The sequence below is a fragment of the Artemia sp. Qi Xiang Cuo genome, chromosome 4 (assembly GCF_049724085.1).
Source record: "Artemia sp. Qi Xiang Cuo chromosome 4, ASM4972408v1, whole genome shotgun sequence".
NCBI classification, from domain to species: domain Eukaryota; kingdom Metazoa; phylum Arthropoda; class Branchiopoda; order Anostraca; family Artemiidae; genus Artemia; species Artemia sp. Qi Xiang Cuo.
Window position 1 is genome coordinate 23,276,541 of NC_142797.1, and position 27,352 is coordinate 23,303,892.

Genomic DNA, 27,352 nt, shown 5'->3' on the forward strand with positions numbered 1-27,352 from the left:
TTGATCAGAGCACTGCCTAAATTAATTGGCACAGCTAATGGCGCTATTTCTCGTTTGAGAAATACGCATTACCCTATGGTGTTGTCCGCAGAGGATCGTCTCACGATTAAAAATAAACAAATATGTTGGGTTTGTAAGGAGGAGTTTGAAGAGGGGGATAAAAGGACTAAAGGGAAAAGAGGAGGGAAGGGGAAACTGCGAGATCAAAATCAGTTTGGCCAGGACACCTCCTTTGGGGGTAGTACTTTTAGAGGGGTAGTGGATCAATCGTTTAACTTCAATGTTAGCCAACAGTTTTTTATTCCGGTTTTTATTAATAATTCAAATTAGTATTTAAAATGTTTTACCGGCACTGGCACGTATGCACAGTGAGGGAGGGGGAGTAGATAGTCCATGGGTAAATAATTCATTTACCTATAACATCATTCCCAAATCGGCCGAGAAGTTGGTGCTTCTCGAGTTGAAATGGCAGGTAGTAAATAATGGTCATACGTGCTATAATAAAATCAGGTTTTTAGATTCCTTTAGTTTTTTTCCCAAGGCATTGAGTCAATTGATTCAAGTGCAGAAAAGCGACAATTTTGATAGTTTTCCTTTGCTTAAACAGCACTTTCCAGACAGTGAAATGCACTATCCCCTGAAACCGACTATTACCTATTGACCTGTAAAGGTGTATATGCATACGACTATTACTGTTCTGGCGCTCCCTTAAGCGAGGTGAAACTACCTCCAATTGAAGCTTTCTACAATTCACTCACCAACGGTGAATGCACAGCCAAGGAATATGAGTTTGCCAAGAAGGTGTGGTCTAAGGGGAATTATAAAACTGGGTGGGATTATTGTAGACTGTACTTGGCCAGTGACGTTTTAACTCTGTTAGACATAGTCTGCAAGAACACAGACCAAATCTATTCAGAGTTCGGGCTAGATATAGGTTATTATTTTTCCACACCACATTTGGTGATGGATTTGATTTTAAAGATTAGTAGGGAGGAAATATGTCTAATCACCGACGTGGATCAATACCTTTTTGTAGAAAGGTCAATGAGGGGAGGGTATATTTTTCATGGGGATCGCGTCTTGACAACCGATCCAAACGGACAAAACAGCAACACCGGTGCTAAGTCAAATGCCGTGTTCTTGGACATGAACTCATTGTACCCCTCGGCAATGTCTCACTATTCTTTGCCGTGTGGGAACTATCAATGGCTTGAGAATCCTTGTGAGTTCCCTGACATTACCACCGTCGAGGACAATAAGCCACAAGGATGGTTCTTTGAAATTGACGGGCACATTCCATTGGCACTTCACGATTCAGTCAGAGATTTTGTTTTTCCCTGTATCAATCGACCAGTGAGCAGGAACTCACTGAGCCCCTACAATCAATCATTGGTTGAGGATATGGGGATGCACTGGACCCCCTCTAAGCAAAAACTGATTGCAGATCTGGACCCTAAGGAGAATATTGTTGTTCACCATGTGCTTTTGCACTGGATGGTGAACAATGGTTTCAAGATCACCAAAATACATAGGGTCCTGCAATTCAGTCAGAAACCCTACTTAAAGACGTTTATCGAAACTTTTGTTGATAAACGCTCTCGGGTAAACAGCAAAGTAGAGAAGGAAATGTGCAAACTCATTCTAAATTCAGCGTTCGGCAAAATGTGTGAAAGTGTACGCAACAGATCTCGTTGCGACGTCGAGACTAACCCTCAAGAATGTGCAAGAATTATTGCCGACCCCAATTTTACAACGTTCACGATCATAGAGGCTGGCATGGTTCTTCTACATAGAAAAAAGAGAAATGTGGTACTGAATAAGAATATAGCAGGAGGTAGTTCAGTACTTGAAATTTCTAAAAAGCTCATGTTGTCGTTTTTTTACAATGTGTGCAAGGTGCAATGGCCAAGGGGGGGGGGGGGGAGGTTCAAGATTACTATGGGGATACAGATTATCTGCTGTTAAAGGTAAAAACCGAGGATTTATTGGGGGATTTAGAAAATGGGGATCACATCAGCTCGCGGATGGATTTCACCAACTGGAATCCGTCCCTCTACCCCGAGTTGGTGAAACGTCAAGCCCCCAACCAACTAGAAATGTTAAAATCAGAGACTGGAAGTGATTTGATATCCAGGGGGGTGTTCCCGGGTACTAAAGTTTATTGCGTTGAAACACATAATGGGGATGTAAAGCACGCGTGTAAAGGGGTGCCTACACATTTTGTAAAGAGCAATTTCAATATGAGCGTGTAAAGAGACTGTGCAGAAAGTAGCCTAGTGCCGTGAGCACAAGTACTTGCAATTCGCTCACTACAGTACAGAAATTATACTGTAAGAGTGGAAAAGAATGCAATGTCGTGTATATCCGACAAAGTTTATGTGCTCGAAAATGGTGTAAGTGTACTGCCATATGGCCACTACCGTATTTCAGACCGAGTTGAATGCATAGACTATCGCAATCAACTTGGTCTGGATAAATTAACCTAACCACTAACCTAACCCTAACCCAACCACTAACCTTTCATAAATTAGCTAACCCAACCTAACCACCTTAACCCAACCACTGACCCAACCTAAGCAGCAGTGACGACGACTATTGTACTGTTTCGATCCCCGGGGGTGGGGGGTCCCGCCCGCCCACGGCTCCCGGGGGTGGGGAGTCCCGCCCCCGGCCGGCCTTCGGCCCGCGGCTCCCCGTAGGGTGGAAAGGGGCCCCTTTTAAATTCATAATGTTCAACTGTGCTATTTTTTTAAAGTTCATGTTCCAAGTGTTTTTTTTTTCAAGTGCTATTTTACAAAAAAATGTGTTAATGTAAAAATAGTGCATGTGTGTTTGTACAAATAGTGATGCTGAACAAAAAGCGTTTTTATGACAATACGTGTTGTTGTTGGGGTTGTTCTTGAGGAACAAAAGTGTTTTTATAATAAATGTTGTTCTTTATGTTTGAACAAGTGTCATTTTTATGTTGTTCATATTGAGTAAATAGAGTTTTCATGTCAAATAAATGACCATCGCAATATTGTTTTTGTCGTTCTTGTTAACGTACTAGATAGATCTATGGGAAAATTATTCCTACTGCTAATTATTCATTGGACACGTATGATTTACAGTTAGTTGTAGTCCGACTGGCGTCAACAGCAGCAGCATGTATCAATTTAAAACACCATTCAGATCGTTTCTGTATGGTCCATCAATATCGTGAAAAACAACACTTTTAGCGAAAATAATTCAAAATTGTAATAAAATGTTTTTGGAAAAACCAAAGAAAATTTATTATTGTTATAGTATTTAACAGGAGTCCTACGATCAAATCAAAGTTATTGCCACAACCATACCAATACAATTCATACGGGGACTTGATGTTTTCAATAGTATTGAACCAAACCCGTGGCTGATTATTGATGATTTGGCTGAATCCATTGAACAGTTCTCACAGGAAATGCTACAGCTGTTTACCGTTCACTCTCATCATGAATATATTTCCATAACCCTAGTTTTAAACAATCTATTTCACCAAAGCAAGTGTATGAAAACCCTTGCTTTGAATTGCACCATCTATATCATCTATCGAGTTGTTCGTAATTCAAGCCCAATATTAACTCAATAGGCAAATTTAGCCCGGCACCCCCAAAATTCTACTGTCATGGTACGCACGGGTGACAAAAAAGCCCAAGGATTACATTTTGCTACATCTTAATCGGAGCAAACTCGATGATCTACGTGTAGTCACCGACATTTTTGACTAGGAAATTACAGTATATCTTCCTGTGAACAGTAGAAAAGTCTATTAGTTGCCATTATGACACTGAAGAAACTACACGAGCAACGGCATTTATTTTCCATTTTAAGCACTTCAAAATCTCCACTCAGGAAGGCTATGCTCAAACACGGTGTTGACGATGATTTCATTAATCTAATATCGGAACTTTGTTTAAATTTAGCTGAGGGCAATGTATACTTGCCAGAAGGTGTTGGACAACAGACAAAGCAACATCGTTCCAATGCAAGCGACTTGGCTTGCAAATATAAGGGAAAATTTTTTTAAAAGAAAACGTCTTTTTCAGGCGGGTGGTAGCTTTTCTACATTTTTACTGCCTATAATTGCAGGACTTTTAAACATTTTTCTCTAGAGAATGGCTAAACCCTATAAATTGACACCATTTGAACTTTTCCTTTCACCCGTGGAACATTTTGAAGACAATCTAAGCAATTTCATTAATGATGAGAATATTGCCGATGACAAAAAACTGCTTTTACTTCAAAATGCATTGCGACGTGTGGAAAAACATAGACCTTATCGTGAGAGACCCGTCGCTTTACCGTCACCGATTCCTCTAAACAGGAAACATCTCAGGATTCTGCAGCAGTGCAATCAAAGGAGAAGGAATTGAATTCAATTGTATCGAAAATTAGAAACCTATTGCCAGTGACCTATCGAGAACAGAGTAAAATAGTATTATCATATCTCATGTTGGAAACTGGTGGTGATCATCAAGTTCAAGTCGACAGCACAGGGAAACGAATTATAATTCACGGAAAAAGCTATAATCTAGTTGATTTAATTTGTGATATGGTGACGAATCGTAAAGGACTTTTATCATTTGAAAATAATCTATACACCTTTGTAAATGCATCAAACTTTCTCAAAGTCGTATTGGCAATGAGCACATTGTACACAAACTAAAAAGGTATTGTCCTCCAACAACATCAGCATCAAAAGCGTTTAAAAAAGAAGAAGATTTATTTTTTGAAAATAAAAGCAGCAGTAGCAGCACCAATGATTTTATAACACACTTGGCTGCTAGTCAAAAGTGAAGACGAATTGATTCACCCTCCAAGATGCAAAATGGGAGTGGATATTACTACGTGTTTGTATTCAAAATGGTTGAAGTTCTGAAACATGTCTATGAAAATATTGGTGAAGCGGGAAGTTTAAGTTCCCCCAAAACGCTTTCTGAAGTTGTCTCTGACAACACACTAAAAAAAGCAAAGGAGTATCTACAGAATGAATCGAGTTACACACTGCATCGGAATCACAGGCTTGGGCGCAAACAATATCGACAAACTAAAGCCTTTTTCCCTCTGCATATAATGCGAACTGATCTTTTAACTTTAAACGTGATTCAACGGCGTCACAATGCACCCTACAAATATATTCCAGTGGCAATCAGTGTCTTTAGTCGCTATGCCTATGCCATTCCATTACGGTCAAAGAGAGGTGTTGAAGTTGCTCGGGCCATTGAAAGTATTCTTGAGCAGGATTGCTATAGAAAGATTCAATCAGATCGTGGTAGTGAATTTGTTAATCCCCATGTGCAAAAGGTTCTATTGAAATATAATACAACACTTTATCATAGTCACAGCCCGATAAAGGCTGCATTGGCTGAACGATTGATAAGAACGATTCGTCTATTAATTTTAAGATATTGTACACTGAAAAATACATCTGCTTTTATTCAGGATTTAGATAAAATCATGCGGATCATCGACCTCATCGATCTCTGTCCAACTCAAGCCCTCGGTAAGTCCACTACAGTAAAAATACATTTGATGCTTTTCTAAAGCAATACTCCAACTGTGAAAAAGAAAAAAAAATGTGAAGAATAAATTCAATGTTGGTGATACTGTTCGAATTAATAGAACCACCAATATTTTTGAAAAGGTGACTTATTTATGGAGCACCGAACTTTTTAAAGTGTCCAAAATTCTAGACACCGAGCACACAACGTATCGACTACGAGACACTAAAGAGGATGAGATTCTCGGTGGTTTTTATTAATATGAACTTTAAAAAATTAGAAACACTAGCGAAAGGTATTAAATTGAAAAGATATTAAAGAGTCGTGCTCATAGGGGTAAGAGACAGTTACTTGTTCGCTGGCTAGGATACAACTCAGATTTTGATTCTTGGGTCAGTGCTGAAGACATTAACAATGCCCAATGATTTCTATGTGACTTTCATGTCCAATGTTTCTGATCCTCTCAACAATGATCTGAATAAAACAAGTGATTTTTGGACGAAACTCTCCCCCACCATCAAATTCGACGGAAAGTATGAAGTGGGGCAAGAAACAGTTGCTTGTTCGCTGGCTAGGATACAAATCTAATTTTGATTCTTGAGTCAGTGCTGAAGACATTAACAATGCCCAATGATTTCTATGTGACTTTTATGTCCAATGTTTCTGATCCTCTCTACAATGACTTGAATAGAACAAGGCATTTTTGGACAAAACCATCAAATTCCTCTCAATTACCGCCGTTAGAACTAGCACACAGGCTTAATCACAGAGCGAAGTTTGAAGGTTCAGTTCAAAACTGTTGATCATTCAAGCTTAATTTTTGGTAGATTTTCAGTTGGAAAGTTTTTAGTTATAGTTAATTTTTCTCGTAATAACTGTTTACTTTTAAGATGAATAGGCGATTTATGAAACTTACTAAGAGGGTCTAGAGGGAAACTATATGTGAGGGGTTTTATAAACCTACAGTTAAGGGCTTTGGACCATAATTATTGCAATGGTACCATTTCATTCTTCAAAACTCTTCCACTTAAGAAGTAGCCCCAGCTTTTCCACTTGAGACATGGCACCAAAAGTCCCGTTTTAAGTGCGATTTGGAACTTGCAGATGGTGGAATTTATAGGAAGAAAGTAGACATAAGCATTATTTTTATATGAGCTATCAAAAATCTATCTAAGATGTTCTGGTAGCCTGCTAGCCCTAACTCTCGAGAAACGGCGTAAAAAGTGCCTTTTTTCGTGCCATACCGCAGAAAGGGGTAACTTTGAACTAAAGATTATGAAAAATCAAGGCTATTTTGTTATATTATTCTTTAAACTTAGATTCGATCGAAATCATTTTTGGCGTTTGGGGAATCCGTCATTCTGCGCCGAATGGCAACTGTCCAAAACTGCTAGTCTTCACGTTGTTAGAGCTACACCTATCTAAAAATGGTCTTCAAAACTACCTCTAGGGGTGTTTAACTTTGAACACTCAAAAACTTCAACAGGTAACTTTGAACAGTCGATGAGTTCTTCTGGCGTAAAACTTTCAGTAAAAAAAAAACTCGTTTATTGGGAGAAATAAGCATTATTTCTAAAATAAAAAGGCAAGAGAGTCGAATTAGTGTAGTATCAGCTGACCAAAGTCACGATCAAATACAAATTTTGCGGCGTGAGTGAGTTGGGGGCCTGGAAGATCTCCCTGTACCTGGTCAGGATGGATTGATGCTGAATCTTTCACCCTAGAAAATAGAAGGATCCATCCTTGTTTTTTCGCAGGCAGATAACGTTCAGCGAGCCGTCAAACGAAGGAGCATCTACCTCCAAAACTGCAAAATATTTGTAAATACGGCCCATTAAGAACGTTGCGATGAACCAACATCCTTCCACGCAGGTTGGTGGGTAGTTTGAACCCGTTGTGGCTACTGCCCCGCTCGAAACATAGAGAGCCCAGTGCTCGCCAACTCATCAACTTCCATTTCAGACTCTCTCTCGCATCCTGTTGGGACGTCAGTCGCGTCGGACTCGCAACTTGAATCCTCTGCGTCTCCAATACTTTTCCCTGGTGCGACGCTAAAACGTTTGCGCGTGACGTTCCTCACAGATTATTTAAATCTGCGGGCTAGCAGGACATCCAATAAAACTTTGCTGACGTTGTCCGCAACCTCGTGCGGAGTTTACTGGGCCAAAAGCGGGTGGTCCTGGAGGACTCTGGAGCGTGACAAGCACTTGACAAAGCCATTTTTAAGATTTGCTTTTCCATTTGTGGATAGACTTTCCAGGAGTAGCTTTAAAAGCTGGGGGAATTTGTCTTTTCTTACCGCAGTTTTGTTTGGGTTGTCTATTTTGAAATCATAAAGCTTTTTCCTCCATGCTCTTTTCATTGGAACGTAAAAAGCAAGATCCGGTGGTTGCAGTATATCTTTAGCGTTTGGAGGGAGGCATACAAAGCGAATTTAGTTTACTCTGCAGACTTTCAACACTTTGGCAGAAAAGTTGGAAGACAGGTTGTCACCCAACAAAACTTTCACTCCTGCTCTCTTCTTCAGGTGAGGGACTGCCAGCGACATAAACCACTCTTCAAAACTTCGCTCTCAAACCATCCGGACTTAGATACAGCATACCGAGCTCCTTTAGGGCCTCTTGTACGCCATGAGCTAAACCTGCCCTTAGCTTTATAGCAAACGATTTGTGGAAGCAGTTCGCCCTCTGCATTTCCACATATAATTAGGGATATTGCTCCCTTCGTTTCATTCATTATTCTGAAGGGGTATTTGGCACCTCTTTTCACGATGCATTTCTTTTTCCCGGGGTTATCGGTTAAGTTACTCTCATAACAATTGTAAATATTCGAAAAAGGCACATCCTGAATAGTCACTTCTAAATTGTCATAGTGCTCATTCAACATTTCAGACGAAGCAGAAGCATGTTTCTTTGAGTAGTTGGCTACGGTTCTCAATCAAAGCTTCGAACGATGTCGATCTAGGAAGGAATTGATAAAGTCTCGTCCAGGTATATTATTCTTAAAGCAATCTACTCTTTTTCCAACTGATTCAAGACTTTTGACTATGAGTTTCAACTCGAAGCGATCGACGGGGAACCCCTAATCGGCACAGGTAAGCAATTGAGAGACGATGGCTTTATCCTCGAGCTCCGACAATGCAGTCGGTCTTTCCACCTTTTTGTTGTGCTTTTTATTCATTCGGTGAGAAACAGAACCCAAAGAAACACCGTATTTCTCTGAAGCCTTCCTCATTGTTAGGTCTCCTTTCTTTATCTCCTCAAGAGCTTTTTCCATCACTTCTTCATCATAACTCGCATACTTTCTTGCATTTGCAGGATTCGTGTATATTCTTGGCATCTGCAAAAATTGACACAGAAGAAAACAAATAAAAAATTAAATCAGCTGGGGATTTTAAAAAGGTCAATGAAGATTTTATTTTAGCGAATATTTCGGTAAAACCGATAAATGTGAAGAATTCAAACAAAGCCAAGACTAAAATACCAACGATGAAACCAGAAGGAAATAAAACCAAAATTTTCAAAGGAAAAATATGTACAATTTAAATAATTTTACAATTCTAGGTTTTTCCAAGAGACAGGGAAAATCCCACCATTTTTTATCTACAATTGTCAGCCGTCTTTGCACAGCAAGCTGTGAAAGGCGACCCTTTCAAATTGTTTATGAAAATTTGTTTATGAAAGCTGTATTAGAGCAAGGTAATACAGAAACTTCAATTTTGGTAGATGAGATTTACCCCACCACTCCCATTGATTGCTAACGGACTTCCATCAAAGAAGAAACAAAAGTAGGCCTGAAAGAATTTAGGAAGTGGTCCAAAACGTAATCAGTAGTTTAAACCAAGTTTAACAGCTGAACTTGATTTGCGTTTTCCTGGGATCAACAGATTCGCAATGGTTTCCTAAAGGTCTGAACAGCGAAGCGAACACTTTTAGTGTAATCTTTTTAGTGTAATTTACTCCACTTGTTTTGCTTAAAAGTTGGTTAAAAATAAATTATTATTATTATTACACCAATTGAACACAAATTTTAAGAATTGGCCAGCACAGAACATTGAAATCCATATTGTAGAAAGACAAGGCTAACTTTGAACAAATATTCAGTTACCCCGAAAAAACAAAATACTTGCGGGAAACATTGAACACTGCCGCCATATTGAACCTATGGAATTAGGAAGAGATTTCACCAGAAAACCTAACCATTCGGCTCCTGGGCTATAGAAAAATGTCAAAATGAAAGTCCTGGTTTAGTTTATCGAAGTAAAAAAGGGTAACTTACTTTAGAACTTTTTCACAATTTTGAACAGCTCAAATTCTCTTGCAATTAACAAGATAAAATTTTGTCCGATGCTGATTTCAAGAACTACCAACTGATTTAGACGCCATCTAGCAATAATCAAGCAATAAGTTCGAACGAGCAATTCCACTGTCGTGCAATAGAGAGCGCTTAATGTTTGTTACTGATTTTGTTCAAAGTTACCCCTTTCTACGGTATAGCACTTGCAGACGGCGGAATTTATAGAAACCACGTACATATGAGAAAGAGCTTTATAATGAGCTCTTTAGCATCTCTCTATGATGTTCTAGTAACCCGCTAGGCCTGGAAAAAAAGAAGAAGAAAAAAGACCGTTTTAACATTTTTTAACTTTTACTTACTATAAGCTGTGGTTCTCTCTTTACTGGGTTGCAGCTAATGCTTCAACTATGATAAAGAGTTCATTGCAAATTCTCCCTAGAAACTAGTTAACATTGAAATCTAACAGATGGTAGAATTTAAAAAAAAAAACCTAGTAAATATAAGCAATAGCTTTTAATTGAGCCATTAAACATCTATCTAAGATAATGTGGGAGCCTGCTAGTGTTTCAGTAACTTACTGATGAGCAGACAATTTATGAAACTTACTCAGGGGGCTGGAAGGGGGAGTGTACGGGAGGGGTTCTTGTGAAACCTCAGTAAAGGGTTCTGGAACATAACTATTACAGTAGTACCTGTTTTGTCCTTCAGAGCTTTTCCACTTAAGAAGTGGCACCAAAAGTATTGTTTTCAGTGCTATATTGCACTTAAACGTACTTGAGCCGTTAAACATAACTCTTATAAGTTCTGCTAGCCCAATAGCTCCAGTTTATCCACTTGTGACACGGCACCAAAAGTGCCGTTATTAATGCAATTTGGAACTTACTGATGGCGGAATTATTTATGAAGGACGAAGATATGAGCAATATCTTTTATATGAGCTATAAAAGATCTGTCTACGATGTTCTGGTAGCCTGGTAGTGCCATCCCAATGGCACAAAAAGTACGATTTTAGTGCCATATGGCACTTGCAGATGGCAGTATTTATAAAACGCATGTATATATGAGAAATAGCTTTTGAATGAGCCATTAAGCGTCTCTCTTTAATGTTCTGGTAGCCCTCTAGGCCTGTTGAAAAAAAAAGACCAAAGAAAAAGAAGGGAGACAGATCAGTGCTACCCATGCAAAAAAGTGATTTTGCTTGTTGTTCAGGAGGGGGACTGTAATTACCCTGGAGTAGGTTTTCAACTATGCTGATTCCCATGGTACGCTTTTCATTTTGATCTGATGCCATTTTCGAGGGGTGTGAGGATTTTTTTAAATCCCCGTAGTTCTTTTTGTAATTAACTTTTACTTTTAAGACGAAACGAAATAAAAGTCACCATTCCTGGTTCAGTGTCAGATGGCAATTTTTTTCACTGGTCAGCTTTTTTCCAAAAAGCGTTTTTTAACTTTTGGTTACTATGGGCTGTGGTTCGCTCTTAACTAGGATGCAGCTACAGCTGCAACAATGATCGTGATACTCATTCATTTAATACCGGTCTTGAAGCTAAGCAGAAGTACGCTTTGATTACGAGGGTTGAATGCCTAAAGACAGTCAGGTTTTCTCTTTGCATTTTCTTGGTTAACTTAGCGTTAACCAATGATTCGAGGGCGGAGCAAAGCTAGGATGTGACGCAAACTGCCTAAAGAATGTACAATTTTTTTTCGGACGTTCTGACTATGACTTCAATGTAACAAATCAAATTCCGTATCAACATTTTGACTGACGAACACAGACGATTCAAACAGTTCAAACAAAACATGTTGAGTACAACAAAAACAAATTCGATCGCAACAATCATAAAAGACCCTTGATTGCCAACAGCCCCCCCCCCAATTTTTTAGAAAGAGGTCAAAAAGATCAGGTCTTCACGCCATAAAAACCAATTTTTGGCAACCACTCACAAACAATCTCAAAGAGGGGGGGGATTTCATTTCGTTGTTAACTAAGACATTCTTATTTAAACAACATTCACCCTTCTGTGAATCCCTATGCAAACACAGATATTTTTAATTAAATGACATACCTTCATCACTGATATCATCTATATTAGATTCGGAAGATTCAACGTAAATAGTATTTTCCTTCCTTTTTCTAAGATTTGGTTTTTCTTGAACATCTGGTGTTGATTCAACCACTGATAGATACTCTTTTTTTACTTTCTCTTCTCTCTTTTCTGATAGAGAATCAACTTTGAAGTCTGAAAATGAAAGAGATGATGCTTAGTAAAAGTTACGCAGCCTTGCTTAAAACACAGTCTGTAAATTGACTTTGTACAGTATGTTAATAGCGTCGTCCTTGTCTTTCCTTACTGTTCCTAGTAAACACGTCCCTTTATAACAAATTGAATCCGAGATAGGAATCGCTACTTTTCAAATTTTATTAAGTTAAACTGTCAATTTTTTAAAGCTTTGATAAAAGTTATATTATTTAGTGTGCGGCCAACTAGAAAAACTGTGCCCTCCCACCTGAAAAACAGTCTATATTATATTTAAAGAGAGTACGTAAAACAAGGTGAAGGAATCTTTTAAGAATCAGTAAAATTGACAATCCAAAAAAAATTCTGAAATATTCTATCTCTTCTGACGCTTTCCTGCAACCCAGTTTTCTTTTTAGGTATTAGATACAGTAATATTAACACTCATGTTTAATAAACCGAAACTTCAGTTTGAAAAAAGGCACAGGCTACAATATCTTTGGACTCGAAAATACAAATAAGACAAAGAGAAACCAAAAAATAGCAGAAACTTAATACAAAGGCCACAAAGGTTAAACACTACTACTACGACTACTACACTACTACTGCTACTAATACAACAAGTACTACTATTGGGAATACTACTAAGGCTAAGGGGAATAAGGTAAAAATTTCAGGAAATTTTAAGGAGAACTTAAACTAATTTTAAACACACTATGTGCATACAGATTGTCGAAAGGTTGCCAATAAACAAAAGAAAGCAATAGGCTATTACGTCATACTATCTCCTCCAATTTTCCAGATCCGAATGACATTCCTTTGTCCAAATGCGTATCCTATTTTTCAAATGAATTTTGTGAGCCTGATCCTGTTTAGAGTCACAATTTTGTGACAACTTCATTGATGAATCTCCTGATCTTGATTTTGTTGCTACTTATCACACTGTCATAAAAGCCATATCTCGACTCTAAAAGAAAGCTTTTTATTGATGAGCTAAGACTGAAATGTTACGTTCTCCCACATCAGTTCGGTTTTCAGGCTAATCTTGGCTGTTATCATACTCTTACAGTAGTTTTAATTGCCCTCGCCGACGCTGAAACTTGGGGAGAAAGCCTAATCCTCGCCAGACATGACGTTAAACGTGCCTTCGATTCCTTAATTCATTCGTCCATGTTTCTTCATATGGCATAGCAAGGCGTCAACCCAGCAATTGTCCGTGTTCTCAGGGATTTATATAGGAATCTTAGAATGCGTTTAAAGCTCCCATCCCGTTTACTCCTGCAGTCGGCTCAATCCCATCAATGGCAATACAATTGCATTAATTCTCGTGTGTGACGTAACGTAATTCTCGGAACTCTCCGAATCGCTCGAATATGCCTGTAATTCCTCAGTACCCCATCCCCGTTAAGAAAGTGACTAGACTGGAAGCTGTCACTTCCCTAACCCTGTACAATAATAGTATCCTAGACGCACAGGCGAAATTTCATCCTGCTTGGATTCTTAGAGAAATCAATGTGTCTCTTATTTTTTTACTGATGACATCTTAAACCTCAGCCGTATGATCCAGCGCATTGAGCAGAATGTCAAAATGCTCAAAAGATGAATATTAAAAAATCGGACTATCTTTTAATCCTGAGAAGACCAAAGTTGTCCTTTCAATTGGCGAAATCCCTCTAATTTTTTCATAAATCTGAACAGTTCTCATATCAAACCTGCAGACCATATTGCATACCTGAGTCTTCGAATTGGCGCATCTATCGGCCACACGCGTCGTTTGCTGATACCTCGCGTTGTGAGTGAAATTAGTATTTCTTACGCTGGAATCGTAAAAAGCAAACTACGCTTCCACATCACCCTCTAGCATCCATCTACAACACCACAGCCCTTCCACATCTGCTTTACATTGCTCCTTTCTGGAAATTTTTTACAGTTACAGATAAAAAGCACCTACAATCAATCTTCTTCATATTTGCTAAGTATCTTACAACTTTGCCCAATAGTAAACAAAACTTAAAAACAAAACAATTTTAATAACAATAAATACATAGATGAATAGGCTTTATATGGCGATTCCGAATATATAAAATTTATTAAGTATAGTGTTACCCATCAAAAGCTAAAACCCCGAGAAAATTTGTCTGATTTTCAAAAAAAGGTGGAACCTACTGCCAAACTCGAGAGATCTCAATGAAGATCCCACCATCATATTCAGCATATTGAAGAATCCTGTTGTAGATGTTTCAAGCTTATGTCTCAAAAATGTGGAATTTCTCATATTTTTTTTTTTAGATGCATCTTTTTTTTACCAGGGGTTATCTTATCGACCAAATGGCTCTAGAAGATCCAGAGCAAGCTCAATCGAACAAAAGTAGAAAGTTCTACTGCCCTTTATCAGTGACAAAAAGATTAGGCCACGGAAAAGTCTAGTCCCCATCCGTAAGCTTAATGTTAAATATTTCCGGAATTCATATAAGATTTTTTTCCATTGTCCAACTTTCTCTTTAGCTGTTCTGTCATATATGCATGTTTGTGAGGAGAGGTATCCGAGGGGAATTTTCTGGTACAATAAATTAGGCTTTGGTACAAGGGTCTAGTGCCTTCATACTTACTTTACTTACAAAGCTTTTAGAAGCTGTTCTCCGGAATATCTTGGTTCATTTAAAAGATATCTTATTTTGTAATAGTTAGGCTATCCTATTAAATTCGGAAATGAAATAATAGAAGATAGACAGAGTAAACATAATAATAAAATAAACGAAGTGCCACAGTCTTCTGAATCGAAAATGATTAATAATTATATTTCTTTACCATATGTACCTGGCATAGGTGAAAAAGCTAAACAAAATTACGTAGATATAACATTGATGCTTGCTTTGAATCAATTAGACCATTTAGTAACTGTCTAAATTCTTGGAAGGATCCTCTTGACAATTTAGAGAGTGATATCTGTAGCATTCCTTGTTTTTGTGGAATATTTTACATTGGTCAAACCCACCAACAGTTTGTGAAATGGTTTATGAGCATCGTAATTCAATCAGTAAGGCTCTAAAACTGATACTTTCGTTTCAGATCTGACAGAACACACTCAACCTCCCTGAACATTGCATGTCACAGCCATTTCTAGCAATGAGCCTTAAAGAAATGTGCAAGAGAAGCCATTGAAACGAAAAAACATATTTTTGCTGATCTTTCCATGAACAGAGATACGGATAATTTAAATATTGACTCAATTTATTCCATTATTTTTGAAAATGATAATATTGATAATAATGTTAATAAGATCCCTCAAAATGACCAGGGGACTAAAGTAACACAGCTTTCAATGCCAACAAAAATATATTTAACAACAAAATAATTAATGTAATATTTATTTTTTTTATTTTGTATCCAGTTGCTTCTGCGTATTCACTGAAGTCACACGTAATATTTTATAGAAATACTCTTTGTTGTTGAATCAGAGTAGTATTAATTGTAAATATACAGATATTGGTTTATTTCTTTTTTTATTGTTTTTAATTTCAGATTTTATTTATTTAGTTTCTTCTAAATTTAGCGCTGAATTATTCAGAAAATGAGAGGGACCATACCATCCTCGATCCCTTGCCTGTTACACTAAATTTATTTTGTGCTTTAAAAAAGCTTTTTATTCCAATACAATGGCCCTTGTATCTTCGTTAAAATTTAGAATTTCGGAAGGGGGTTCAGGCCCACTGCCCTCCTACCAAAGTCTCTTTTGTTGGATGGGTGTATTTGGATACTCCTTTGAGTTGGTCGTCCGGATTTTTAAATCAATTTCTTATGAAAACAATATATTCGGCACGTTCTCGTTCTAGAACTGGTACCTTCAACACTTTTTCGTATGTTTTGCCAAGCACTCTTGTACCATACTTCTGTTAAAAATCATTATTAATAATAAATTTTGAAAACAAATTTTTTTTCAGCTTAAAATAAGGAGCAATATTAAAAATTACAATAAACAGAATTTATTGTTTTGTAAGAAGGGGGGGACTCCCTTCTCCTCCTATGTCCCCGCGAACATGCTCATAATCTACATTTGAAGATAAAAATGACATACTGGAGTAATACAACTTTCATTAACATGGAGAGGCTTCATTATACTTTCAAGATGTGCAGTGCTAATTCTCAGTATATATACTAGCAGTAAGAGTAAGCTATTCCAAATTTGGGTTGACTTGGAATCACAGCGAACATTACAACAGTAACAAATAAATACCTTGACAGTCTCCATCAATGGTGGAATTGAAAAAAATTTCTTCTTTTGCCTTTTCATTGCTTCTCTTGCATTCATTATCAGTAAATTTAAATCCAGTAATATCTTCTGCAAGATGCTTCCTCACATTTAAATGTTCCTTTATATCGTTAACTTTCGGACATAAGCAAATGGGGCACTTCTTTTTTTTATCAGCTTCATGTTCTATATAATGAATTGCATAATCCAAATAGTTATTTATTTCTTTACGACAAATTTCACAGATAAATGACAGCCCTGTTTCACAGTTTGTCGACTTATGCAGTTCTAAGAAATAAAAAGAATTTTCAATCTTTCCACAAGCACTACACCGCCATTTACCACAGCAGTTTTCTTCAATAGTGCGTTTTGTTAGCTTTTCAATCTCGACAGTTGTTTTTAAATAAATTTTTTCACGTGGTTTCGACTGGTTGGATAGACTTTTCAACCAAATAGTTTCTCCAGTATTTGACATATCCTTAACAAGTCCACTAGGTTTCTTCAGAGAACGACCGTTAGAGAAAGAGCCTAAAACATCAGAGAAAATTGTAAGGCAGTTAAATTATCAGCCAATAGTCAATATTAATATACAGAACAGTTAGATTCCAGGTGAGATAGGAATTGAACAGTATCCCCCCCCCCCCCGTACTGTTCAATAAAATGATTGGAATGAAAGTATCTTGAAAGAGGACAAATTTACCACCTGTAGACATTTCCAATGCCAAATATTTTTTCAGTCGACAATATTGGCGTCGCTTTTGGTTGACTCTATTGACCACACAATTCTTTTGTCGGGGGCATTCTTAGTTTACAACCCTGCTTTGTGATCTTCTAAAAAATATTTTAAAACCTTCACAGGTCATGATTCCATAATACACTCCACTTGACTTACTCCCACATACCTTGCAGGGGAGGATTTCAATTTGGACTAAAAATCGAAACGGAAGATAAAAAAATAACTAGGGTTGGAAAAAATTAGTTAATGAAATTGGCGAAAATATTTGCAAAAACAAAGGCCCATCAATGTAAAAGGTTTGAGAATACCGTTAGAAAAGCTATTAGAAAAACTTAAACAAACATTTTCAGACGAAATTTTAAATTATCCCTTTACCTCCAAATTTATACACATTGCTGAATTCCATTTTTTTTTTTTTTTTTTTTTTTTTTTTATTGTTTTTGCCTCTCAATAGTGTATTTTGAAATTTTTAGCTTTGAGACAAGATTCAGGAGAAGAGAAAAAATAAAAGCCTGCATAAATATGTAAAACCCCTTCCCCTCTTTATCTCTTAGTCTAGAACAAACTCTATTGAACAATTTGCAACCAGAATTTTATTCTTGTTATCTTATGACGATTTTTGTAATAATTCCTTCAGCAGACTAGTTAATTTATTGATTTTTCGTTTATTAATAAATATTATTCTATTTAGCCACCTGGAAGCATCTAGAGACTCCAAGAATTTTGTTATATTTTTCACACATTACAAAAATTAAAATTCCATGAAAGAATCACGTCATGCTTCATAAAACTGAGACCAAGTGTATCAAAATACCAGTTTATGCTTTATTTGATAAAAAAAATTTAGCCTAATATAAAATAAACAAAAAAAATGAAAAGGCTTTTGTATTCTTTCTATTCGATATTCATCAAACATTAAAATCGAAAGCATACCCTCTTCCTTTAATGTAAAAGAGCCAACAAGAGCCTGAGATGAGTTGCAAGAACTGCTCTTTGGAGTGTCCAAGTCATAGGGTGAATGAGAAAAATTTGAAACTTTCATGGACTCATCATTTTTGATTTGTAAAGGATCCACATTTTCTGAAAGATAAAGTGACTGAGTGACACAAAAAGCAAACAAAATTAAATGGCAAAACGTAAAATGAATCCTTTGTTTCATTCTCTCGAAGGAGAAACTTTGGTTTGAAAATTGTCTCGTGCACCTTGCTTTGGCTTTTATTCTACATTTCAAAATTTTGAAGAAAATAAAAGTATTGGAAAACAAAATTAAATTGCTGGCCTACTAATTTACAACTTTGTTATGTGAAACTTTACTTTTAAGTTGTTGCGTGTTCATATTTTGATAAGTTTTTGTTTATGTCCTTTACTTATACTGTTATTGTACAACATTATCGTAACAACTTATGCATTTGTTTTTTCTCTACAAGTGTTGGAAAAAATATTTGATTTGCACATTTTTGGTTTTGTTTTACACTCTGCAAATCCTGTTTGACTGAAAAAAGAAACAGTTTGTACAGAAGATTGTTATGAGCTGTTTTGGCTGGGAGAGGTTTGTTTTAATGTTCTGGTTAATGTTACATTGGTTCAATTTTTATTAAGCCAAATCTAAAATGGGTGGCGTGAATACCAGGGTCACCTGTGCTGGCAGACAATTTAGGGGAAATTTTTTAGGTTAAAACCGCAAGCAGTTTTTGGCTTGAAGCATTTCTTCACCAAATCTGCTGATGAACTATGTCATTTTCAAGCATTAGTTGCCAAATCTACTCACTATCTGCTAGGTACTAGTTGGGAGGAATGGAAAATTTACAAGTTTAATTAAATTTGGATGAGTTTTATCTTAAAACTGCCACTAATTTTTCAACGTAGAGCATTTTCTGACAAAATCTGATGACACATTTCACCAAGCCATGAAAATTGTGGAGTAACATGGTTACCAGGGGTACCCCATCTTTTGCACGCCTTCTTTACTGTGTGTACAAGTTTCAAATCGTTGCAAGATCCTGGTTTGAACCGGGTTCAGCATGCCTTCCTTTATGCTAGGTATTTTTTAATGGCAACAGGGAGGTATCAAAGGTTCAATGAGTCCCGCTCTGTGACAATAAATACATTCTTATTCTTCTTCAACCAAATCCCATATGCCCAAATAAATACGCCAAAATCAATGGAAGGACATCAGTCTCAGTCCGTGAAAAGATGAAGTAATTGTAATAGCACTATCACCTAAATTAGTCTTTGAAAATGACTAGCTGGCCAGTAAAATCCACCACTGCTCCCCCTCCCCAGAAATATACATTTTGGCTAGTGACATCTCTGATTTTAAGAATTGAAAAATCTTTACCAGTTTCTTCTTCAAAGAAGAGGTGTAGTGTATGCACCTTTCTACAAATAGTTTTTTTTAGGAGGAAGGAGTACCAAAGTCCAAATCTATGCCTCAAATTATAGATTTGATTACTTGAATATACACAAATAGCCAAGGAGCATGTTTGTTGAACTGCTAAATAACTTGGCCTAAGAGTGCTGAGACCTCTTGTCTTTACAGTCTAGGTGCAAGCAGGGTTCAACTTTTTCGAGTTCAGAAACTCACTGACTTTAAAAAATTTGAGGCACACCAGATAATTGACCAAAATTACCATCATTAATGAATTAAGAGCAATCAGAAGGTGGGCAGTGTTTAGGGGTGGTGTAAGACTCAGAAAAAACATCCATTGGTTCTGAGTATTTCCCACATAAGTTTCAAGCAGATATTAACACTTTCTTGAAAAAGGTACAGGATGGGTGTGAATCATGAAAGCCATCAGTCTCACCAGCCTAAGGTAATTGTCATATAGTGTCCAAATCAGCTAATTAACAAAATACTATCTAGCTAATTTTCTTTTAAAAAATTGGCAAGGAGCAAGGACAAAAGGAAATTTGTTAGGAATATGTAAAAAAGATTTGCATCCTGTAAGCACTAACTATTTTTAGCACAAAATCAGATAAAATCTCTTTTGTCACCGAGTCAGCCGGTACTTGATTTGCACTTAATCCACATGCTATATTTGGACCTGGTTCAAGATTTGGTATTCAACTTACATTAAAACTAGCCATGTCCCAAGTTTCAAAATCTAACTCTTGTGTATAATTAGGGTCAGAAAATCGTGTTTAAGAAGATCCTTGAACTATAGTAAATCGATGCTAATTTACATACTATGACAGGCAATGGTAATTAAAACATATCTTAAATGAGCAACAAAGAGGGCCTAGCTTCGCAAGAAATGGCATAACTTTGTTTTGGAGAGCAGAGAGGCTGAAGTCTTTAATTAGAGAAAGGAGGATGTATCATCAGGGAACACGAGCTCAGGGAAAAATAAATGAAAAATGATTTATAAAATCTAAATGATTTCTTTACCTCCAAATGTCTGAACATTGCCAACTACGACAATATATTTTCTTATTATTTTTCTCTGAATAATGCACTCTGAAAGTTAGAGCTTTCAAACAAGATCCAGGAACATTTTTCAATGTAATTATTTTTATCGTGATTCCAGGCAGAAAAAAAAGAAAAGAAAAGCCTAAAGAAATATCTGAGACCCCCTCCCTTCCGAAATTTATTTTCTCTTAGTCTAGAATAGACTCTAGCAAACATTTTGCACCCAGGGTTAATTTTTCTTGCTTTTTTTAAATGCCGAATTTTGCAATGGTTTCTTTAGTTAAATCTTCTGGGCAGATCTAGAGACTCCGAGCATTGTCTTTACACATTCCAAAAATTAAAATTGCGTCAACATTCATATAGACTGAAATCAAGTGTGTCAAAATACCATTTTATGCTTTATTTGACAAAGTAACCTAATGCAAAATAAACAAAAGAATGGAAAGAATTTTGCATTCTTCCTGTTTGAAAGCATACCTTCTTCATTTAATGTGAAAGAGCCAACCAGAACCGGAGAAGAGCTGGAGGAGATACTCTTAGGGGTGTCCAAACCATAGGATGATTGAGAAAAATTTGTAAGTTTCATGAGATCGTCATTCTTAATTTGCAAAGGATCTGCGATTTCTAAAATATAGGTAATATGACACAAAAAAGCATTACAGAACACATGGCAAGATAAAACGTATAGTAAACTATACAATGATCCCTATGTTCCTTCTCTCAAAGGAGAAGCCTTGGCATGAACATTGCCTTGTACACATTATTTGGGCTTTTATGGTAAATTACAAATTTTGGAAAATACAACAGCATTGAGGATTTATCAGTAGACTAGAAATAGGTGTCATAGATTTTGATGGTAAATCTAGGTAAAACAAAATAAAAGAGAAAAGACTACAAAATACTTGAGACCTCTTCTGCCCTCCCCAGCTCATTTTCACTAAGTCTAAAAAAGACTCTAGGGAACAATTTACACATAATATTGTTTTTCCTTCTTTTCTAACAACAGATCTTGAAATAATTTCATATTGCAATTGATTGGTACCTGCATTACGCATAGCCTACTATTGTCAGCATTCAAATTAGTTTAAGCTCAAGATGCAAAAATGTAAGTTGAATGATAAGTTGGTTCGAATGCTATGTAAGTTTAGTTAGGATATAAAAAAATGTCTTTTCTTTAGTTTTAAATCTATTTGATTCTTAATACTATAAGAAAAATCAGAAGCAGAAAAAAAAACAATAACTTTGGCACAGAGAAAGTCTACTTGCCTAAACAGGGATGTTGTATCAAAATCCTGAAATGGAGGAATTTTTAAAAGGGCTTGAATTTTTTCGCATTTACATTAACATTGCAATTTATAGACAATAAACCTCGCAACATTGAGCTGTCTATTTCCATTTTTTAACTTAATACATCAAAAATTATTAAGACTTTAAGGAATAAATACTACTATATGTACATATATTAGACTGTCAATACATATTCAACTTTTTTTCAGTAAAGTAAAAATTATGTTCTGGTGTTGAGAAGGCATGGGAATTGTCAGCCCTACTCATGTTAATTTCAGATTGTTCTTAATTTTACTCATTTATTCATAAAAAAGTCTGGTTGTTTCGAATTTTATTTATTTATTGATGGTGATTTGTGATAGTTTTACAGTTGGAAGATAATTTGAATTTATTTCTGCTCATTTTTGAATTAATTGAGTTATTTACTTTTCTTTGAAAAACTTATTTAATAGCAAATGTTTTCAATTTAATTTAGGTTTGTTTTTTTAATGATTCACTCTTTTTCATGGAAAAGAAAATAATATTTTATGTCTTTTCTGTTTTGTCCTATAAGAATCCATAGTTTAGCTTGCTTTATGTATGTAGGAGAAAAACTCAACAATTTTGTAAAATCATACAATTTTGAAAATCTGTACACAAATCGCATTGTTTAATTTAGTTTTACACCTCATTTTAGCCTGAAAAAAAAAACTTAATACAATTCTCCAAAAATTCTATCTATGATCTTTTACAAAACTGAGACGCTTACAATATTTTAATTAATTTAAATTTCATGAGATGATTTTTTAATTTTAGTGGCAACAAAGTTTAAACTTAATATCCTCCATCGTCCAAAAAAAGTAGCTGCTACCACCAATGAAAGGAATACTCCTGACAGGTTTCATATGGACTGAGACAAAGAGTGTCAAACTGACAGTTTATGCTTCATTTTATAAAAAAATGACCCAAGTACAAAATAAACAAAAAGAGGCTTTTGCACTCTTTCTCTTTGAGAGCATACCTTCTTCTTTAATGTAAAAGAACCGACCAGAAGCTGGAACAAGCTGTGTGAACTGCTTTTAGGAGCGTCCAAATCATTGGATGAATGAACAAAATTTGGATCTTCCAAGGGTTCATCAGTCTCATTTTTCAAAGGATCCATGATTTCTAAAAGATAAAGTGATTGAATGATGCATACTGCACTACAAAAGACATGATATGGTAAACTATACTAGTTAAGAGCACTGGCAACATCAAATCAATCATGGCTCGTAACTCAAGCACAATGGAAGACAACTCAAGCATATTGTCTAGAAGACAATAAAGGAGACAAACGGTCATCAAAAAAATATTCAACTCTTTGTGACTCTTACAAGGGTTGCAAAAATTAAAAAACATGAATTAAAAAACAATTGAAAAAAAAATAAAAAGTAAAATGTTAAAAATTTAGTATTTACAAATTTAAAAAATATTTTTTTTTTTAAATAAATAATAAAAAAATATTAGTCTGTTATCTTTATTAAATGCGAGGTTCAGGTATGTTATTGATGGTGATTCCATTGTGGGCAGAGAGCATGGTGATTCAAATGTGGAGCAACAGAGGGTTTAGAATTATCACCGCAGTAGGCAATATGTTGGTGAAATGCCAGCTTTAGACAGAGTGACACAAGACAAAATGTTTGGGGTGAGGGTTGTAAATTTTAGGCATTTTTACGAACTTGTTTTATGTAATCAACAATTCACAAAGTACCCATGTCTTTGATACCTTATAATGTAGAAAAGAATTGCTTTACAGTAAGATAATCAGGGATTTTTAAAGTTCTGGTCAAGATATCTGATTTCTAAGGCATTAACGCCTTTTCCCATAGGATACCTCATATTTTGCATAATAGACCTTGCCCAATAGTATGCTAGTTCCGGAAAAGAGGAGACATTGCGAATTATATCACACAAACCATTCACTAATATACTTCTGAAGCCATTGTCAATTAAGCCAAGCCATATAACATGGAAAAAATTCCAATCCTTCAATGACATGCCTTCAAAATATGAAATTGTCATTGAAAATAATTGTTCAGTTATTTCTTGTTTTTAAACCATTAAGCTCTCCTGAAATTTTGATCAAGAGAGAAACAATACAAATGTCAACTGTACCATAACAAACTTATGAGCAGGACTTATTACTGTTAAATGAAAATATGAAAAACTCAAATCAAACATTCTACACAAACTAACACATAACTTTTCATAAATCTTGAGTTTTTGGATCACTTTGCAGCACTTATTTATAATTGATTGGCCACCATAATTAATATTGTAAATTTTGTGTAGTTACTTTGTTGTTTTAAAGTTAAAAGCAAGGATCAAGGTGCTATAACTACATAGGTTTGTGCAAACCGTGGTAGACATTTTTCAGTATTTAGTTCCATAGTTTTATTTATCAAGGTCGTCTTTTTCACTAATATAGAAATTGAGTGGGTGAAATTGACCATGAATAAGGTTTTTGCAGTTTGAACTTTTGGTGGTTGTGGTGTCAGTATTTTCATCTTGCAATTATATATTTCTTAAATTTCCAAATATTTAATTTATATAGTGAACCAGCAGATCTATGGTCCTTGGGGTCATGATTTTACTGACTAGCTACAAATATCTCAAGTGAGAAGCCTACCCCCACCCAACATATATGAAGCCTCTTGATTTATGATCCAGATTAATATTGCTCTTTTACACCATAGTAAAGAAAAAGACGTAGTAGGCATTAAATGAAAGGATCAGGTGCTGTTGTGCAAAAAGTGGGTAGCAAAGTAGCAATGCTAATTGGCAGTTTTCAAATTTGTTGGCAGATTTTGTCTGAAAACACCATTTTTACATAAAAAAAAATTATTCAAAGAAAAGCTGTCAAAACACAAGTTGTGCTCCACCATGCAAAACGTGGAGTAGCATAGTAGTAATGCTACTTGGAAGTTTCCATGGCCTATTAAAATTTGTTGGAATATTTTTTGTAAAAATACCAGTGTTTTTAATATCATTAAATTTTTTGGATTTTCCCAAGAAATCTGTCTTTTCAAAAAAAAAAAAAAAATCGAGTCCCAAAAAATTCCCTTTGGGTCAGTGTTTCAATCCCAATTGATTTATAACTAGTGACAATCCACCCCTATTAACTATCATTTCCACTTAAATTGACAAAATATTTTAAATACTGTACAAAGTTTTGGTCTCAATTATGTACTACCCATCAAAAACCAGACATAAATCATTGAATTACTTAACTTTCTTCCTATGTTAGTAAAAATTACATTTGAACACATTTATGTTCAGTGTAATTCTGAGCATAAATGTAAAGAGGATTATTTTAGACAGCTGGGTCGTGAGTTTAAATTTTGTTTTCTTTTTCTATTCTGTTTAATTTTCAAAGGTCTAAAAATATAGGAGAGTTTGATTGAAAAATTATTCTTAAAAATAAAAAGGGAAAACATGGAACCTATTAAGAGAGAGGGGTAGGGGATTTTGTGATAAATTTTGAGATATATTTGTTATCAAGCTATATATTAGACAAACATACCACTCAAGACCTTTTTTTATGTTCTTTCAAAATGTAACTGTAAATTTTCTAAGAAATTAAATGGACCCTTTAAGATGATACCTTTTTCTCTTATTTTATTCACTTAAGTTTGAGTATTATTTTCTTGTAATCTATGTTTTTTACATAATATATACATCTTAAATAAAGATGATATGACTGCGCAATAGATAAGATGGTCCTTAGTACTATGTATTATAATGCCAACACTCAATATTACACTTAGATAATTTAGTCAATTATATAATTATATGTGAAAAAAATATCTTGTTTTTTTTTTAAAATTTTTTATAAACTTTATAATAAAAATTAATTTATCCAATTTTTTTAATTTTTTTTTTAAATGTAAACGAGAGAAAAAAAAATTTGTATAGTTCTTTTATAAAAAAAAAATTAAAAAAAAATTTAAACAAGAAAAAAGGTTTTTTATTTTATTAAAAGAATTTAAAAATAAGAAAATTAATTATAAAAAAATAAACCGAATATTTCGGCCCCACGTCCGGGAGCCTTTCTCAACGGAAAAAAAAATATAAAATGAAAAAAAAAAAAAAATTTATTTTTAAAAAAACTTAACTTACAACAAAATAAAACATACTAAACACATTAAGAGAAAGAAAAAAAACAAAAGAAAAATATAAATAAATAAAAAACAAAACTCACATATTAAATAAACACTTCCATGCAAAAAAATTTTTTTTTTTTTTTCATTTTATATTTTTTTTTCCGTTGAGAAAGGCTCCCGGCCGGGGGGCCGAAATATTCGGAGTATTTATGTATAATTAATTGTTTTATATTTAACTGATTTATATAAAATTAAAACCCGTTTTTATTGTTTAATTTTTTTTTTTTTTTTTAATGGAAAAGCAGTGTGGTCTAAGAAATTATTTTCTGTCTGTATTAAGAAACAATTAGCTTACACTCAGATGAAAACAAGTGGTAGGTGACAGAATACATTAGAATTATATAATTTTGGCTATATATTTGTACAATAATTGGGGTGGGAGGTTAGTTGTGGTCAGGTTAACCCCCTCCCCCCAATTTGCAAATATATAGCCTAAATTTGTTTCTAAAGTATTATATTTTCATCATGTTTTGGTATTTTTCATTAGAATTAACTTAACTTCTTGAGTGTTGGCAGTAAAAACATAAGTAGGCTATTCATTAAAGGAATTTATCTTTTTGCCAGGAATCTTCACCATTTACAAATTTGTTGAATTTTGCTTCATTTGGTATGTAAAAATTAAGTACTTTTCTTTTTTCCTTGAGAATTTAATTGTGCATATAACCTTTTATCTTCATATATATTTCCCTCCTCCTCCTCCCTTCACCACTGCTATCAAACAAAAAAAGCACAAAAAACAATATGGAAATCTTTTTGAAAGACAGTTGAGATAATTTGAATGAATATTTCGGCCCTATGTACAATGACAAAAAATATATAAAAGATAAAAGACTCACAACAACATGTGACCAATAAAACAAAAAATTAAAAATATTCATTCAAATTAATATTTTTCAAATTCAATATTCATTCAAATTATCAACACTGTCTTGCAAAAAAAAATCCCTATTGTTTTTTGTGCTTTTGTGATTTGTTATGGAAAGGCAGTGGGGTCTTTGTTGCTATTTTCACCATTGCTATTCTGGTGCCCTTCCTCCTGCAATATTTTTGGCAGGCGTCCATGCTTGATTGAGTGGTTCAACTGCAGTCTAGGATCTTTTTATGGTCAAGGAATGTTGTTCAGTAAGTGAATGAAATTTTACATAACAGACATTTTGATCAAATTAGGACATTAGATTTTTTTAATACGAAGGCCTACCTCTATAACTTCTAATGTTTGAGCAATTATTAACCCTGTATGAAGCCTAATCCTGAGATAAAAACAATAGATTAAAAAAAATTGTGGTAGATTTGAATTTGTCATTCAAAACTTTTCCTAAACATAATCTTCTTACTATAAAAATTGCAGGCCCTCCCCTCTGCCCCTGTTAATGAGACAAAATTAAACTATAGATTGTATTCAAATTCAGGGAACAGTTGATTAAAAAGGAAGCAACCT

General features: G+C 35.0%; 1 protein-coding gene across 4 annotated transcripts in view; it reads right to left on the reverse strand.

Moving 5' to 3' along the window:
* Positions 1-21,066, reverse strand: part of LOC148952904 (uncharacterized) — a 175,392-nt gene extending 154,326 nt beyond the window's left edge. For all 4 annotated transcript variants that reach the window (XM_089088156.1, XM_089088153.1, XM_089088152.1 and 1 more), the window contains exons 1-4: positions 20,924-21,066; positions 17,971-18,117; positions 16,287-16,829; positions 11,882-12,055 (exon numbers count right to left, since the gene is read on the reverse strand). In XM_089088156.1, the coding sequence (XP_088944282.1) occupies positions 11,882-12,055; positions 16,287-16,829; positions 17,971-18,117; positions 20,924-21,032 (973 nt within the window). In that variant the 5' untranslated portion in view covers positions 21,033-21,066. The remainder of the gene's footprint in view (positions 1-11,881; positions 12,056-16,286; positions 16,830-17,970; positions 18,118-20,923) is intronic.
* Positions 21,067-27,352: the final 6,286 nt, after the last annotated feature.